Source organism: Solanum lycopersicum, chromosome 7 (assembly GCF_036512215.1).
Source record: "Solanum lycopersicum chromosome 7, SLM_r2.1".
NCBI classification, from domain to species: Eukaryota; Viridiplantae; Streptophyta; class Magnoliopsida; order Solanales; family Solanaceae; genus Solanum; species Solanum lycopersicum.
The window spans coordinates 9798341-9817017 of NC_090806.1; the positions used below are offsets into that span (position 1 = coordinate 9798341).

Below are 18677 nucleotides of genomic sequence, written 5' to 3' on the forward strand. Positions count from 1 at the left end.
TCCTTTTCTTCTTCATCCTTGTTAAGTGTTCTCGAGAAACTCATGATACAGTGCTTTGATCCTACAATTGAGTAACACCTTTTTATTCATGGTGAATTCCACCCTCTTTTTATCCCCAGCATGTATGCAGCAAACTTTTACACAATTTTAAAATGTAAAACAGGAAAAAGTAGATACAATCTTGGACAATAGAATGCACCCTCCTTCCTTTTACTTTAGGTTCTTTAGTTTCTCTTGTGAACATACAGAAGGTCCTTTAGTTTCCCTTGTGCTAAATAAATCTTAGAACATACAAAATGAGATGCCAAAAAGACACAAAAAGAGAAGGAGCATTTACATTTAGTAGAAGAAAGGAATATTGTTCTACAAAAACTGCAGAGTGTTTTCATATAGCATACTTCTTTTTATGGTTAACTAACCTTCAAAACGATGACAAAATCGTACACCAAGTAGGAAACAAAAAATAGTACTAGTAGTAAACAATGTGCTGATCACACATTTAGTCCTTTACATCAGTGACTCCTTCAACAGAAATTTGAAATCTTGCTTCTGCTTCAGCTAAGCATGGCGAACTGACTACTTTACAAATCCGCTCCTCGGCCCTACCCTTCCTCAGAGCTAGTCTGTCAGAATTTGAAGAGAGTAAAATATCAGCTATCAAGATAAGCTGCGCCTGCAAGTTATAGTTGTACTATTATGCGTACCTCGTCGTAGAAGCATGTGCCATGATGTTGCCACCAATGGGTTTTATTTGAGGCCCAGCAAATACAGCAGAACCATCCACTTGAGCAACAACTTGGTTCGTAATAACAACAGCAACACCAAACTGCAAGTGTAAAAGTAAAGGATAGATAGAAAAAGTAAGTCAAGAACCCCTAATCTAATTCTAAAACATTAACCACCACCAAAGAGAGAAAAATAGGAAGGAGGAGACTCCATTTTGGATAATATGCACAAATGAGGGACATGCTAAATACCTCATCTGCTAACTTCTGAAGGCTTCTCAGAAACTTTGCAAGATGCATCTGCCTGGCAGACAACTCTCCTCTCCCAGAGAAGTCAGTTCTATAAAGGGCAGTAGCACTGTCCACAATCATGAGAGCAAACCTGCTTGATCAAAACAGTTTTCAAAGTTAAGCTTCTATCAGAGATCTTTTTTATGCTTTGATGAGATGAACCCAAATAACTAAGGAAGCCACAAATTCAAGATTTTCACTATATTCAGGAAGCAAATTTTTTTTTGAATTCTAGAACACTTCAAAAAGATTTATTTGTTTGAAACAGGTGAGAGCACACTTCAAACAGATCCAAGATGTATCCAAACATGCATTAGATGTAAGATGGACATCCATAATCAAACAAATTGAGAGCTGCTTCAAACTAGAACCCTTCAACATACTCAATCAAGAGTTGGAATATTCTCTAAAAGATATAATCTAAGCACATTTTCTTGCTCAAAGTATCACAGCCACTGAGAAGCATGAGAAATTTTTTTCATAAATGAGCAGTGGAATATGGAGAAAGTTAACCTGGTCTCCACCATCATTGAGGCTGCCTCAAGCAAAAGTCTTGATTGATGATCGGTATTATAAGCTCGAGCATAGGCTACATTCTCCAGGACATCAGGACCATTCAATCCATACCTGCAGCATTTAACCCCACTGATGACAACAGTTTGAACTTCATAATACCAGAAAAACATGTGAGTTGAGTTACTAGTAGAAGACCTGTCTGCAATTTGTAAAAGTCTTTGTGGTCTGAAAGTACCCTCAGCATCAATGTACATTGCTTTCCCTTCACCACCTCCCTGATCTAATGGAAGCTGAAATAACAGATAAAGAATGATATTTGAATGAATCTTGTGCACTTTATTATGGGATTTTAAAATTAAAAAAATGTCTATGTTATCGTACTTGACAAGTCACGCATAGTGTGTGACACAGCTGAGTCTTTCCACATCGGAACTCTCCGTAAATTTCAGTAATAGATCCAGTTTCGATTCCTCCTGACAAGTGACAAAAAAAGTATGAGGTTGTGATGCCAGGTCAAATTCCGGTTCTAGAAGTTCACAAATTAGATAAATAACTACCTTCTAATATCTTGTCAAGTTCTTTCGATCCAGAAGTTATCTGTATGATTTCAAGCCTCTGTGCATGGAGTTGGCTGGCACTAGTGAATCCCAAAGGCACTAATTTTGAAGCTGTTCATATGCAGCATTAAAAAGATTTAGTACCGATTGCTGATAAAAAATTGCAGAAATGGGTGAAAAAAGAAGGTAAGGGGAAAAAACATCAGCACTGGCAATGGCAGTTAAATGAAGAGAGACATGCCTGCCTCAATAATCTTGTCAACTTTAGCTTCACTAATTCCTTTTATCTGCAGAAGTTCCTTTCTTGGAGCATAAACAACAGATTCAACTGTACATAGACCAGCATCCTTGAGTTTTTTTACATCTAGAGCTGCAATCCCTGATGCCTTGAGGACAAAAAAGCTATATGCCTCAGTAACTAATGGACCATTTCCTTTAAAAGTTGGAAGAATTACAGGGTGTCATTCAACAGAAACAACTATACTACAAGCTAGACTGGAAAAAGATACTCAAAGATATTGCCTCTTAAATATTAACAATTCCAAGAAAAAAATCTAGGAAATGCCTAGTCCAGCTTTTATGTACTACCAGTAAGATTAAAAAATCCTCAAGAGTTTAGGTTTCACTTCGTGTAAATCTTTTTAAAATCTGCAGTATGAGAAACTTATGATAAGTACTTATCTGAGTTACTGTAAATGTTAATCACTCGAGACTTAAAATTCTTCAAAAAAAGATCTAAACTGATAAAATCTTGTAAGGAGCAAAGCTGATAAGCCAACCGCATAACCCAGATGCACACTAAAATATCTGACCATCAACGCCCACCTATTGGACCCTCCATATCATGCGTCATGATGTAAATCATTTTGTGTCAAGTGCCTTTCTAGAAGCAGCTTTTCATGGTGCCCTCAATTCTGTACACTCTGATAGTAACCTACAAATTTCTAATGAAAACTGGTTGTAATTACGGGCAGCAAAACCATTGTAGCAACATCGTTTTTTTTAATTGATGACCTAGAAATTTGTTTTGAGCCAACCCTTATTGCCAACAATAGCATTCGAACTCAGGAATGATGGGTCACTCCTCTACCATTCTCCACTTAAATACTAAACTTAGGCTTGTCGCAGGGCTCCATGACTCCATCGAAACATCATACCAAAAAAACACTCATCCAGGTTTTCAAGATCAGTGGTATCGCTTCGAGAACCCATTTCACAAAGCATTCTACAACATTTAGCTTCAAAACTAAGGCAGTAAAGGACAGATAGATATAACTGTAAAAATATTAGCTTGAAATAATCCACAAGAGCACTATGATAGCGAACCCATTCCAAGAAGCCAAAAAGGGGACAGTATAGAAAACCCCAAAACAAAAAAAAGCATTTCCCATAAGCGAGGCAGATGAGATTCAACCTTGAAAAAAAGCTGTTTCACAAAATTCAGTTTTTTACCATTCAAGATTCAACCCAGAACCACATTTCAAGATTCAACATTTAACCTACGAAGTACAATTCAAGATTCAAGATCAGACCCAGCTACACTGAATCTGAAATCATAAACAATCACTATCACCAAAACAACTACCCCAATCCAAGATTTAGGACACTTGATATATAAAAAGGATTGAATTAACTCCTCAATTAAGAGAAGAAAAGGGGGGAAACCTGAAGTTGTTCAACTGGAAAAGGGCCGTGTTGAACATCCTCGATTTCATCATTTTGGTCTTGCATCGACTTCTGATTCCTGTGCTGCTGCTCCATTGCTAATTTTCTTGATGCTCACTGAGAATGGAAGAATGGAGGCAAAAGGAAATATTTCAAAGGCGTGAGGAGCCGCCAAAAATACTGCAAATGAAATCGTGCTTCACAAGCTGTTTAAATAAAACTAATAAATAAATAATACTTAGGAGGTGTTTGGTATGAAAAAAACAGTTTTCTCTGAAAATGTTTTCTTGGAAAATAAGTGCATTTCTAACTTATTTTCTCATGTTAGTTGGAAAGGAGAACATTTTTTAATGTTTGGTTGGTCAATGAAAATAATTTTCATAAAATATGTTTTTGTATGCAACCGTTATGAATTTGATGGTGATAAAAACAGTTGACAAGCAATAATGTGTCCAGAAATATAGAGAAAATTAGAAAAGAATCACTTTTCAAGAACGTAAAAGGCTCAAAAATACCCATGAAAAGTATTGGATTACATATACCTTTAAATTATATTCTGGCTCAAAATTACCCTCCACTTAAAGTATTGGGTCACATTTACCCTTACTATTAACAGAGGTGTGAATAGTAAAGATAAATATGACTGAATACTTTAACGAAAGGATATTTTTGAGCCAGAATATAGTTTAAGGGTATATGTGAGTTATTTTCGATAGTTTAGGGGTATGTTTTAGCCTTTCCCGTTTCAAGAAAAATAAATATGATTGTTTAATGCCAAATAAATATTCAAAAAACCCTTTTTCGGCCAAATAAATAAAATTGACTTATTTATTACCAATTTATCTATAAGTTGCTATGTTATGCCATTTTTTTCAAAAAGGGAGAAACTACATAAATGGGCCACAATACTCAAAATAATTACAATTTTATAGCCCAACTCAAACTAATTTAGCAAATAGCCATTCACCCAAAATAAATTACAGTTCATGCCCCCTTTAGTTTAGGCTCAATTTCCTTGGAACCCCCTTTAAATTTAGGCTCAATTTTGCCTCTTTAAACGAATGTGATGACACTTATCTATTTCCATCAAGACAAGTCAGCCTCAAATCCAACAACATGTAAGAAATGTGGAAAGTTACACAAGAATAAAAAACTTATTCATTCTAATTGATAAGAGAAAAATATCATATATACTAAGTTATTATTTAATTTTAGTACTAATATTTTTAATCTTTGCGGAAATGTTGCAATGTAATAAAAAAACATCAACTAAGTAGATATGTGGCAAAAGAAACACAGGTGTTGATTTTCAAGAAATTATCTAAGACAAATGGAAATATTAAAGAATTATGAAAGAGATGAATGGAAGTTGAGCAAATATGACAAAGAATTGGACTTTTTTTTTTTGTGTAGAACCCACAAGCTAAAAATGGAAAGAAGAACAAATGAGAAAGATAGAAATGAAGGAATTATCCAGCAAATATGGAAAATAAAAATTGGAAAATAAGGTAGCATGATATCTACCAAAATAAAAAACAAGCATAAGACAAGTTAAATGAAAAAGTTTGTCAAATGTTTCAAATGTTGGTATACATTTGACCTGCCATTTTTTTTTGTCAAAATTATCAACTACAAAGTGGAAAAATTGAGAGAAAATGGTGATTTTCTTCTTCAGAGAATTGCTATAAATTGCACAAGAAATGAGTTGATATAGCAGAGTAGAGAGAGAGTCAAAAACAAAGCAATCCATATATTTCTTTAAGTTCTTCTTATACTACTTTTTTAAGTATTTCATGTTGAAAATTATTCTAGTTCCTGCTTTTAATTAAATAGTAGAATTATTATTTTTTGAATATTTCTTCTATCTTATCTAATGGAGAAGAATATTTTCGCTAGTAGTACTATTTCTATTATGGAGTAATTTTCTTTTGTTTTGAAAAATTGACGGATCTTGATATTTCTACATAAGTTATTATATCTAAATTTTATGTGTGTGAACTTAAGCTATGGATTTCCATTTTATTTATTTTATAGTTAGATGTTATTTTATTTATTAACATATTTCCATTGATTACTACGTTTAACATATTACTAATTTTGTAATCGAGAGGGATGGAAGAAGTAATATTATTAATTGGAGTATTGATATATTGTTAATATTGTAGTAACGTCTATCTATTTTATGTTATAATTAATCTACACTTATTTGTAATAGAAAGAGGCGAATAGTGGAATAATTAGTTATAACAAGCAAGTTAATCGAAAGAGACTTACTTAGAAGAATATGTTTTAGCTCAAGTACACATGTCTCGCTCATAAATATTACTATTTCGGTAATTAAATTGTATAACCGAGAGGAGTGCATATAATTGTTTAATTTCAGTAATAACATATAATTATAATCGTGAGAGGTATTTATACTTTATGAGAAATATAAATTTAGAAAAAAAAATTACTTTATATAGAAATATTGAGTGAGGTCAAGATCCCCAACACCTTTTAATATATTGTGAAAACTAAAGTAGTTTCTCTACTTTTTGTATTATTAATTAATTAATTCACCATTCAACAATTCTTGATTTTCTTAAATAGTAATTAAAACAACAAATATCTGTAGAATAGACAAACCGATCCCTGTGGTTCGACATCTTTCTATACTATTATTTGACATACGGTGGGTTAAAAATATATACATTCAGTGACTCTCCACTAATATAACCCCAAAACCTAATTGTCACGTGTACAAGCCACTAATGTATAATGTGTGAAATTGAAAGATAATTACAAATCTCAATGTCTTTATTTTTCAAATAGAATAAAATATAAAATAAGGAACAAGAGGATCCGCCAGGATGACAAATAGTTACCTCTTAAAGTTCTCTAGAAGCCTCAGAAATAGATGAAAAGCAATCACACGTAACTAGTCTCAAAAGCTACATAAGTGTAGAAGAAAGGAGTGAGTACCAAACAACATGGTAGTCAACATGTAACCTACTAAACAAGACAAAACTAAGTTAGAATAAGAGTACTCCTTTCATCCCAATCAAAACTGCTCAAACTGCAACTTGCATAAAATCAACCTAACCTAACCGATTAACAATACACGATTTACAAGACTTGAAAATCATAGTTCAACAGTCACAATCAATAAACAATAAGTATCAAGTGTGACAAACATACGTGTCAAGTAGATCAATTAGAAGCATCAAATTCATCAAGGTACGACTATCAAGTACTGATACACTCAAACTTACTTCTCAAATAAGAAGTAAAGCGGTCGTGTCAAGTAAATAACTCAACTAATGAGGTTGGGATCGTTCCCACTAGGAAAATAGTTTAGACTTAGCTTCAATCTATTATTTCTATTGTTCAGTCAATTACTTCCTTGTAAAGCAAAGACGATAAAAGGGAGGTTTCTATTTCTAAATAAATGAAAATAACTAACGAAATTAAAAGAGACACTTAACATCTTCGAATGTTGGAATTAATCAAAGTAACTAGGGTTTACGTGTTCCCCACAGGTTCATAACTTGATAATTCTAACTATAACAATTCTTTCCTTGTATCTTGCATGCAAAGTGATAAGTTTTGTATTTCTAAATCCTTGGTCCGGCATCTAGAAAAATTCACTCCGCACCTAGGTCCGGCTACGTGTGTTGCTATACTAACCCTTATCTTTACCTCATATTAAGCATCGTATTCGATATTTGACTAAGTTATTACCTCGTACCAATCAATACTAGCCTATTAGATAGTATACACTAAATCTACGTTGATAATTCTTTTCCTATTATCTACCTCCTTGGTCCGGTAAGTAGCATGAAGGCGAGTTCTAACGTTGTCCATCTGTTAAAAAGACTTCTAAGAGAAAGAATTATTAATACATGCAAGACACTATTCTAGAATTGTTATTTTAGTTAGGTCTTACCTCATTATTTGCCTATGGTTCCCACAACCCTACTTATGGAGTTTAGTTACCCATAGTCATAATCACAATATTCAAATATATGATATAAGAATTCATGCACATACTTCAATGAGAAAGAGTATCCGAAAGTTCGCTTGATTATTCAACAAAAATCACCAACAATCAATTCAAAGAATCTCAAAATAATCAAGAATCTAACAATAATCAAGGGCCTAACCAAATAATCCAGAGTCTCACCTAATAATCTAGAGTCTAACCTAATAATCCGGAGTCTAACCTCAAAAACGAGGTTTTTCAAACTATTTATAGAAAATAAAAACCTAATTAAACAAGGATTCTATTTGCTGGAAATCTGTCAAAATGCGGCTGGGTCGACGGACCTCGCGACGGATCATCGTGGTCACGACGGACCGTCATGGACTCCGTCGTCCCATACTTGTGCAATTTCTTCTGCTGCTCTCTTTATTACCCTCGATGTCAAGTATGACGGATCGTCACAGGCACAACGGTCCGTCGAGGGTCTCCGTTCCAAAACACTTGAACTCTTGGAATATGGGTACTGGGACTACTTCTCTGAACTTAACGATGAACCTGCAGGACGGACCGTCATGGACACGACGGTCCGTCACGCTTTCCGTAACCCCACACTTGGTCCGACTTCCCCATCTTCCTTCAGCAGCTGCACTACGCTGCCACCTACGGACCGTCACGAGCATGACGGACCGTCACAAGCTCCGTAGGTGGTCTCTTCTGCATTTCTTCACTCAAAAACCTCCCATTCATCTTTGGACAGATTTCCTCCAAATAAGGAGAAACTTATATAAAAATTAACACAAAAAGGCTTTTGGACATAGTAAACTTAAGGAAAAAGTATTAATAATGCCGTGAAACCATGGTATATCAAGTACACGAACACAAATCTCAAGATTATCATGCACAACCTCAATCAGGATTCACGGATAACCACTTGTAGATCAGAACTCGTTAGTAATGACCTCGACATCCATAACACTCGCGCACAATGACTTCAACATTAGTAACACTCACTGATAATGACCTCGACATCAATAACACTTATCGAAAATGACCTCGACATCAATAACACTTATTGCAAATGACATTAGCATCAATAACACTCGTCGATAATAAATCAACATTAACAACCATTATATCTCTCATCACGGTGCACAAAAATCAACGCAAATAACCAATCTCACACCATCAATTCTACTAGTTTTACAAGGTTTAAAAGATTACTTGTCTCAATTCAATGAAAAGTCAATTCAAGTCTTGATCCTTCCCTTTTCGAACAATCTCCAAAACTACACAATCTAATCTAATCAAGTAATCACAGTAAGATTTTGAAATCAACAATACCCAAATCATACATTTTGATTTTGAAGATGAGGTTTGAATTGAAAAATCTTTACTTGAAAGTGTAATTCAAGGCATTTGAAACTCATTGGTTAAAACCATTTCGAAAAAGGAGTTAAAATCATTTCACAATCACCATTTTAGTTTAGAACTCAAATTCTTGAAATACCTTGTTATTTCCAATCAAAACCCCAACTTTTGATGTTAAAATCCATAAATGATATAAGAGAAGTGAAGTTTTAAGCTCATAAAGGCTTATCCAAATGATTTAGCAGTAGAAATCTCCAAAAAATTTCCTCCAAGGATTTTACAAAGCTCAAAAATAGGAAAAAGAGGGCTTAACTCAGAAATGACAGGCCAAAAACCCTCTCAGATGTTGCTTAAGCGAACCTAACAAAAACGAGGGGTCTCACTTTTTGTGAACCAAACTCCTCTTAATCGATCATCGCTAAAGTGAGCCTTGGTTCGCAGAGTGAAACCCACCAAAGTTTGGCCTTTATGGAAGTGGAAGGCCAATCAGAAACGTGAAGGGTACATAACTCGACACCAGAAAATATCAGCCCATACTCAACACATTGAAAGAACCCTTGAGATTCGTTCAAAACTCCGTACACACAAACCATATATGTAATTTTACTATACTCAATAGAACCATCGAAACACAAATTCAAGATCTCATTGACCCAAAACTCGTGAAAGTCGTAAGAAACGAATATAATGCCTAAAAAGTCTAAAACAAGTTTGAGACCTCTAAAACTCAACCAAGACCTCACTTAAGTCTGACACCCCCGAATCTATTGAAATTGTTGGAAATTTAATATGAGATATAAAATCAAGCAACATATTACTAGATGATAATTTCAGAGCAGTGGTTTCTGATTTTGGACTATCGAGATTAGTGCCTATTGACAAGACTCATTTAACAACACTGATAGGGGGTACATATGGTTACATAGATCCACAATACTTCCGCTCAGGTCAACTTACAGATAAATGTGATGTATATGCCTTTGGTGAAATTCTTGCAGAGCTTCTAACAAGACAAAGAGTTGTCATTTCAAACCTACCAGAATATCCAGGTTTGGTTTTCCGTTTCACATTATCATTGAAAGAAAATCGTATTATTGAGATTGTAGACCCTGAAATTGTAAAAAAAGTTGAGGATGAACATGTGATTCTTGTTGTTGCCAAAATTGCCAAGAGATACTTAAATTATAATGCTAGGAGAAGTCCATCCATGAAGGAGGTGGAAGCTTAACTTGACCAACAAGGAAAAATAAGGCGAGAGAAAACTCGTAATGAGAGTTTTCAAGATAACATTAATTTACCAAAAAGTGAAAGTTCTTGTAGTCATATTTCTGATTATACCAAAGAAGATAATCAGAACTCGATGTCTCACAATGAAATGCAGTAAATGCAAGAAGTTCTTGCCGTTGATTTGGAGTCATGCAGACTGGCTTGGAGTTTGAAGACTAGGGTGAGTTCATGGTGTTTTGAGTTACCAGTTTCCATCTTTTTTTGGCTAGACTTAGTCTTTATATTATATTCAGAGACAACTTGTACTTATTTCGTATTTGTAAAAAGCCTTATACTCTTATTTTGATTAGATATGATGCTCGAGCACTGACTAATGCCAGATCTTGGGGATGGTTACTTGTATTGCATTTTGTTGATTACTCTTTCTTACCTTTGTTGTAAGGTTCTTGCTTCTTGTTGTTGACTTTCTCTTGATAGCCCATTGCTTATGAATCTAGGATATGTGTTGACTTATCTAGTGGTGGGGTGTACTAGTTATCCATAGCATTATAAAGTGCACATAACAATGTATTACTAATACAAAGGGTTAATGCATGCATTATTTTTAGGCAAAAGTATTCATTACCCCCTGAACTTGAAGCTTTTTATTCAAGGTACACCTAAACTTTATTTTGTTTCAATTACCCCCCTAAACTTGCTTATTCATCCTACACGTACACTTTTTCCATCCACTCAATATGATCGTGTCTACATGCGCACGACACGTAGATAAGTATTTTACCACCTAGATAAATAATTTGCCACCTAGATAAATATTTTGTTACCTAGATAATACCGACCTTAAAAATTCACAAATGTTTAAACTTCTGAAAGAAGCTTCTCGATTTTCTCTAAACCTCTCTTTGATATTTTCTAAACCTCTCTTTGATTTTCTCTAAACCTCTTACGAAAGTGTAATTGACAAAGTAACGAGTACATTTGGTAAGTGTAATCGACAAAGTAACGGTATATTTGTGCTAGTTGCAGTTCGTGAAGCTTCTCGATTTTCTCTAAACCTCTCTTTGATTTTCCCTAAATCTCTCTTTGATTTTCTCTAAACCTCTAACGAAAGTGTAATCGACAAAGTAACGAGTAGATTTGGCAAGTGTAATCGATAAAGTAACGGTAGATTTGTGTCAGTTGCATTTCATGAAGTGTTTGGTCGATTTTCTTTGGATCTTGTCCGAAATTGTGTCTACAAGTGATTATCCACTCGATTTCGCGTAGGCTTGATGTATTGCTGTCTGTTTTCTTTACTTTTTCATACATATTTTGCCTATTTTGCCCTATTTCGTTTAACGTTTCGCCATAGTTTCCGATTGAGTTTCTGATTAGGGGTCTAATACTTTTCAACTAGAATTTTCATTTAATGAATGTATTATTATGAAGCTTTTTACCTTGTTCATGCATGAAATTTAGGCTTTTTGGTAAAATTAAGGTTCTAAGTATTAGGGTTTCTGGTATTGATAAATGGTGGGGTATTTTATAATTTGTTTAAGTATATTGTGTGGGATGCCTATTGTATGTTGATGAGTAATACATCTACTATACTAAGTACCAATTGTTGCTTATGTTTTGGTGTTATTATATATGTTTTCAATTTTATTGCTTGCATTGTACAATATACTGATTATTATTGTCGTTATAGGTTGACACTATGACTAATAAGTACCTCAATTTAAGGTTCAAATTTGGGGCTATGTTGGTGAGTGAGGTAGGTCCAGTATATGTTGGGGGTAGGACTGAATATGTAGACAACGTGGATGAAGATCATTTATCAATTCCTGAACTTGCAGATTATGCTAAGTCTTTTGGGATTAGTAAGTTAGGAAAAACATATGCAGCTCCATCTCTAGGGGGTGATTTGGTGGAATTGAAAAATGACATGAACATTTGTAGCATGGCATTATTTATGCATGATGGGGACACAATAGATATTTATGTTTGTGATTAAATTATTATGGATGATGTGGGTCCCAGTGAAGGTCAAATTAATCAATCTTTAAGTCAAGTGGTTGAGTCTTTTAATTCATATGGGGAATCTCTAACTGCACAACCAAAAAAATCAGATCTAGGTTTAGGTTCCTCTTCTTCCTTTCCAGCTACTGAAAGACTTGAAAATGATGGGATTGTAAGGGTCGAACAAGAATGCCAACAAGAAAGTGATGATGATTATTCTTCAATAGATTGGACTGATACTGAAGAAGAAGTTGAACCAACTATCCAACAAGGAACTAAACCTTCTATTCAACAAGAAGTTGAGCCAATTACCCAAGAAAATGCAGAGAAAGACATAGACAGTGATTCTATCTGTTCTGACCAGTCTATTGACTATGGAAGTGATGTGCATGAGGAGTTGAGTGATGTGCATAAAGAGTTGAGAATTGTTAAGGAAGATGTGAGAAAACATAGAGAAAGTAGGAGGAGAAAGAAGAAGGAAAATCCAAAAGTTTTTTTAGGTGAAGTTGGATTTGATGAAGGGTATGAGGATATTGAAAAAGGGAAAAAGAATTTCAAGGGTAAGCTAACAGAGGATGAGTCATACTATGACAGTTCTGACTGTGATAGTTTTCAAAGTGATGAAGAAGAACCTGTTTCTGATGATGAACTTGAAGGAGGGAGTTTAAGGGGGAGAAAGAAGAGTAATAGGGTGGTATATGATTCTTCTTGTGATATTGTAATATGGCAGTGTGGTTCGATATTTGAAAGTGTAAAGCAATTTAGGGAGGCAGTTACAAAATATGCTATAAAAAAGGAGTTGAGTTAGATAAGTATGTGAATGAGAGTACTAGAGTGAGAGTGAAGTGTAAAAGTGGTTGTCCATGGCTGTTGTATGCAAGCAAGGAAGGAAGGAGTGAGAACTTTACTATCAAGACATACAATCCAAGGCACAAATGTACCAGGACCCCCAATAATATTTTGTGTAATTCAAAGTTCTTATGCAAGTATCTGAAAGATAGGATTATTTCTCAACCTAGTATAAAAGGGTGGGAGATACAAGAATTGGTGAGGAAAGAGTTGAATGTTCATGTAGGCAAGGCAGTTTGTTTAAAAACAAGAAAAATTATTTTAAAGGAAATTATGGGAGATCATGTGGCAGAATTTAACAGAATCCTAGACTACAAGATATGTTACTCCAAACAAATCATGGTAGCACTTGTGTTGTGAAGCTTAAAGATTCAGAATCAGGAAAAGGGATGAAAAAATTTTCACTCTTTTTATATTTGTTTTTATGCTATGAAAAAGGGTTTTCAACAAGGATGCAGAAGATGTATAGGGCTAGATGGGTGTTTTCTAAAGGGAATTTGTTGGGGTCAACTTTTGGCAGCTGTTGCTAAAGATGCGAACAACCAAATGTATCCAATAGCATGGGCAGTAATTGATACTGAAAGCAAGTTGACATGGAAATGGTTCATGACCATTCTGAAAGATGATCTTAATCTAGGAAATGGTTCCCAGCTAACTATCATTAGTGATATGCAAAAGGTAATTGAATATCTTTCTTTTGTTATGTTTAATGTAATTGCTAATTTAATTTGACTAAAATTTAACTTGATTTTTTTGCTTTGCAACTACAGGGACTAATAGCTGCTGTAGATGAACTATTTACAGAATGTGAGCACAGAATGTGTGCTAGACACATCTTAGAAAATTGGTCACAAAACTTCAGAGGCTTAGAGAGAAGAAAGAAATTTTGTGCTAGATCAACATTTGAGGCACAATTTAAGTACAATATAAATGCCCTGTCCAAGCTGGGAATAGGTATTATTGAATCCCTTATCAAATACAACAAGGAGACATGGTGTAAAGCTTTTATTCAAACATTTTCAAAGTGTGATAGTATAGATAACAACATGGCAGAGAGTTTCAATTCTTGGATCTTGTGACCTAGGAACAAGACCATTGTAACTATATTGGAAGAAATTAGAGTTAAGGTGATGAGTAGAGTGAGTAAGTCAAGAGCATTTGCTGAAACATGGACAGATGGAATATCTCCAATGGCAATGATGGTATTCAATACAAATGTAACAAGATCAATGCAGTGCAACATTGAATGGAATGGTGATGTTGGATTTGAAGTGTTAGAAGTGGTATACAAGCATACTGTGAACTTGGGTCAACAAAAATGTAATTGCAGATCATGGGAATTAAAAGGTATCCCATGTGCACATGGTATAGCAACAATCAACCACTTGAACATAGATGCATCACAAGCAATATCTAGTTGGTATAGAAAAGACACATATATGAAGACATATTCTTATTTCACTCAACCAGTCCCAAACATGGAAATGTGGCTTGAAAGTAGAAACCTAATGGTTGAACCACCTGAGGCAAGATAAATGCCTGGTAGGCCACCAAAGAACAGAAGAAGAGAAATTGGTGAAGTGAGAAAAGTTGGAAAGTTGCCAAGAATGGGGACAGTAATGACATGTTCACTTTGTAAAGGACCAAATCATAACAAGAGAAATTGTCCAAAAAATCCTAAACCTAAGTCTACACCAACACCCACTCAAGAGGTACATTCATATTAATTTGCTTTTAGAAATTATGTTAGATTACTTATTAAATTTAATGTCTTGTTGTGTTCTTTTTCCAATCATATTAGTCCACCATTGGAAAAAAGAGGGGTAGAGGTCATTATGAAAGAACAAGCACCAGTAAGACTGGTACAAGAAGAGGTGCAGGAAGTTGTTACAAGAAGAGGCCTAAAGTTGTTGGACAAAGTGTATTTGTTGCTGATACTAGATATACGTGTATTAATGTAAGTGTCTTATAAACTGTCAGAATTATATTTGTCTTCTAAATGTGAATCCCAAAATAACTATGTAGTTGATATTGTAGCAAGGATTGTCTAGCAGAAGAAGGGTTAATACTGGTGTGGTGAGTTTTGCACATGTGACAAGTGATATTGGTTTTAAACCTACCAAGGGACTGAAGTGGAAAGGCAAACAGGCCATGACTCAAAGAGAACTTCAAGTCGAAAGTGTTATGCGTCGTATTCAAACCAGATCAAAAGCTCATGACATTCAAACAAGGTCACAAGCCAAAGGAAAATTACTCTCAAAGAAAACTTCTTAGTTGTGTGGTTGCGTGGGTGTCCAACCGAACTTGAAATAGTGTTTTATGTGTTGATGAATCTGTGGTTGTTCAAACAAACTTAAAGTAGTTATTGTTTAGTGTTTTGGTTTTGTGTGGTTATTCAACTAACCTTAAAGTAGTGATTGTTTTATGTTTTGCTAGTTAACTTAAGTTATTGTGGTTGTTGGTTGAAACAATGAAACACTATGATGCTTCTTTTTTATGATCAAGAAAGCACTAGTTATGTTATGTTTGCTGCCTTCATGTTATTATTTCATGGTATCATAGTACCCATTACATGTAATTGTATTGATCAGCAAAAACAACAAAAACATACATTAATAGAACACCAAACCAAACTAATCCACAAAATGAGTACCCTAGAACCAAATGATTTTGCCTTAATAACAATTGCATTAAAAAAAATTCAACGACACACTAAATAAAAGAACAATATCACATTGCATATCAAACTAATACCCAAAATCAGTTTCAATATCCATTTGCACTTGAGTTGTTCTTCTTGTTTGTTGATTTTCTTCAACAAACCAAAAATTACAATATTCGCTTGGGTAAGAAATTCAGGATCATACCAATCGAAAAACTTACAAGAATTTCGAAATGAGGACTGCATTTCATAAAATCAAAGTTAACAAAAATGAAATTGCATAATACGAACTTGTCAAATAAAAAGCAAAAAAGGAGTAACAATACATACCCCATAGTGTCTACAACTGAAAAATCTACGTCCGGGATTGTCATTTGTCCATGAAATTTTTAGAATTGGAGGAGCCCCACATAAACAAACAAGTCTCCTGTTATTGTTCATGAATTTAGCAATAACAATTAAAACAAAAAAAATGAGAAAAATCTGAATTTGAAAAGAGAAAAGGGATAAAGAAGAATAAATAGGTAGAGAATAGAGAGAGAAAAATTCTTAAAATAACCCAAATATTAAAAAAAATAGATTTTTACGTATATTATCGTTGTAACTTTATGATGTGGCAAAAATTGTTGTCTCACGCGCCTTGTAGAGTTTGATTTCAGTTTCTATGCCAGGTGGACGGAAAAGGTGTACGTGTAGGATGAATAAGAAAGTTCAGGGGGGTAATTGAAACAAAATAACTTAAGGTGTACATTGAATAAAAAGCTTCAAGTTCAGAGGGGTAATGAATACTTTTGCCTTATTTTTATTAATAGACTCTATCAAACAACCCATTATTTCTAATCAGTTATATGAAAAAAATATGCTTTATCAATATTGATTTTTGAATATCAATAATTCTTGACATTTTGAAATATGAACTTCAGTAATATTCTGGAACCTGGAAAGGAAAATTTTACAGAAAAATGTTGTTGAGTTCTGGTTCTATGGGACATACTTACAAACTGTAGAAGCTTCTACGGGCCGTGGGAAGTGTCTGTAGGATTGGTTTGGACTTGATCAAATTTTAGATTGGGATCTACGTAAGGGTCTACAGACCGTAGACTGGTCCATAGGCCGTAAATCAGTCTCATGGAAAAAGGGTAAGGATTTTTGGTTTCCAGTAACTATTCTATGGATTGACAATTGACAAGAAGGACCGTAGGGTGAATGACATGTCGTAGATGGGTCTCGTAGAAGTGATCCATACTTAGTGAAATTTTAGGGTTTGAGTTAATCTCTATGGGAGGGTCCTACAGATTGTAGAAGTTTCTACGGACCGTAAAAAGTGATCGTATGGATTGTTTAGATTTTAAGGCCGTATTAAGTGATTCTTTGACAGACCAATACGGGCCGTAGGATATCCCACAGACCGTAGGTCGGAACCACATACCTCTTCAACAGTTTAAATGAAGGGCATTTTGGACTTCTCCCATTCCTTCTAAGCCTAAACCCCAAACATTTTATGCCTAATTAAGGGTTTATTCAGCATTAAAAACCCTTTTACATTCAATTAAATCATAGAAGAATTGGATCATGGTGTCCCGTAGGACACCCTTTGTTGGAAAATTATACCGTTTATACAAGTAAAATGATAAACAAAGTGGTGAAATAATATATTTTAGACACCCTTGACACAACAATATGATGTGGCCTAGTGGTTTCAGGAACCTTAAAAGAGTAACGACCCAGAAGAGCATGTTCATTTTCAACAATTGGACACCGTTCTCAATTTTTTTTCACTTTCTAAGAAGAACGGGTTCAGTTTTAACAATTGGACACCCTTCTTGAAATTTATGGTTCCGTCACTATTTAATGGAACTACTGATAAAATTTATTATTTTTACATAGAGAAAAGAGAAACTTTAATTTCTAAACCAGTAATGAGTTAAGAGTTATTTCAGAGCAATTACCTCTTTTAAAAGGATATTTTGATAAGTTACTCAAATTGAAAAAGGTATGTTTATACATTTTGAAAAATGAGTATATATTTATTTGGAGTAGTATTGAGCACCGATATGGGATTGAGTTCAACAACTTACATTCTTCATAAACCATGCAACCAACATGTGTATATCATAACTTTTAGATAACTCCTTATTGCTTTCGTACAAAAAGTTTTAGTGGATCCACTTAGTTGAGGTATTCTATAACCGAACAAGGTATTTGACAGTTCTGGCGGTATAGGCGAGATGTCGTATGATCATATAACTCATAGTGATGGTTGTCGGTCATAAAATCTTCCAAATAAGATTGAAGAGTAAGTTATTGTATTTTTATATACATCCCTGAATTAGCATATTTTATTTATAAAGCTTTATATATTTCACTTCTTATTGTTGCTTTGTGTTGAGTTGAGTTTATTCCAGCCTTATCTATTTAGTTTTTTATTCATTCAGATTTATTTCATACTCATACATTTAATGTACTGATGTCATTCGACCTGGATCTTTTTAGTATTATGCAGATACATGTGTTCAGCATCATCAAGATGCACTTCATTGAGATCTCTTTGCATCCTAATTAACTTTTGGTAAGTCTCCTTGCATTTCGGAGGACTCCACTTTTCATTCTAGTTTAGTAATTTTAGGGTGTGTTGTAGGTCTTATCCCGACATCCATGTTGAACTATATAGGTTTCATAGATAGATAGGGTGGAGGAGTCTCACATTACTTTATTTTCTCGTGAGATGTTTTGCAAACTATTATTATTGCATTGAGTATTTTTCATACATTATGAGTTGTGCATTTTTACAATTTTAATGATTTACTTATGTTTCAAGGGTTTAAATGCTTGAGTTAGTCTTCCACTAAGAGTTG

At 34.3% G+C, this 18677-nt stretch overlaps 2 protein-coding genes across 2 annotated transcripts; one reads left to right on the forward strand and one right to left on the reverse strand.

The window, feature by feature from the left end:
* Window positions 1-313: 313 nt before the first annotated feature.
* RAD51 (DNA repair protein RAD51) lies at window positions 314-3938 on the reverse strand. Its single transcript, NM_001246859.3, has 9 exons — window positions 3755-3938; window positions 2331-2475; window positions 2090-2200; window positions 1914-2005; window positions 1728-1822; window positions 1530-1643; window positions 978-1107; window positions 705-826; window positions 314-623 (listed from the first exon to the last, which is right to left on the reverse strand). The coding sequence occupies exons 1-9, from the start codon at window positions 3848-3850 to the stop codon at window positions 500-502; spliced, it is 1029 nt and encodes a 342-aa protein (NP_001233788.1). The 5' UTR covers window positions 3851-3938; the 3' UTR covers window positions 314-499.
* A 4636-nt stretch (window positions 3939-8574) lies between these two features.
* LOC101255213 (wall-associated receptor kinase-like 10) lies at window positions 8575-10314 on the forward strand. Its single transcript, XM_004243027.1, has 2 exons — window positions 8575-8651; window positions 9921-10314. Exons 1-2 carry the CDS (start codon window positions 8575-8577, stop codon window positions 10312-10314), a joined length of 471 nt encoding a protein of 156 aa, XP_004243075.1.
* Window positions 10315-18677: the final 8363 nt, after the last annotated feature.

Coding starts and splice junctions, on each gene's coding strand:
- LOC101255213 (XM_004243027.1), top strand. CDS start 8,575: ATGGTATATCAAGTACACGAACACAAATCTCAAGATTATCATGCACAA. Junction 8,652..9,920: donor GGATTCACGGATAACCACTT/GTAGATCAGAAC, acceptor TGATAATTTCAG/AGCAGTGGTTTCTGATTTTG.
- RAD51 (NM_001246859.3), bottom strand. CDS start 3,850: ATGGAGCAGCAGCACAGGAATCAGAAGTCGATGCAAGACCAAAATGAT. Junction 1,823..1,913: donor CACTATGCGTGACTTGTCAA/GTACGATAACAT, acceptor CTGTTATTTCAG/CTTCCATTAGATCAGGGAGG. Junction 1,108..1,529: donor TCAATGATGGTGGAGACCAG/GTTAACTTTCTC, acceptor TTGATCAAGCAG/GTTTGCTCTCATGATTGTGG.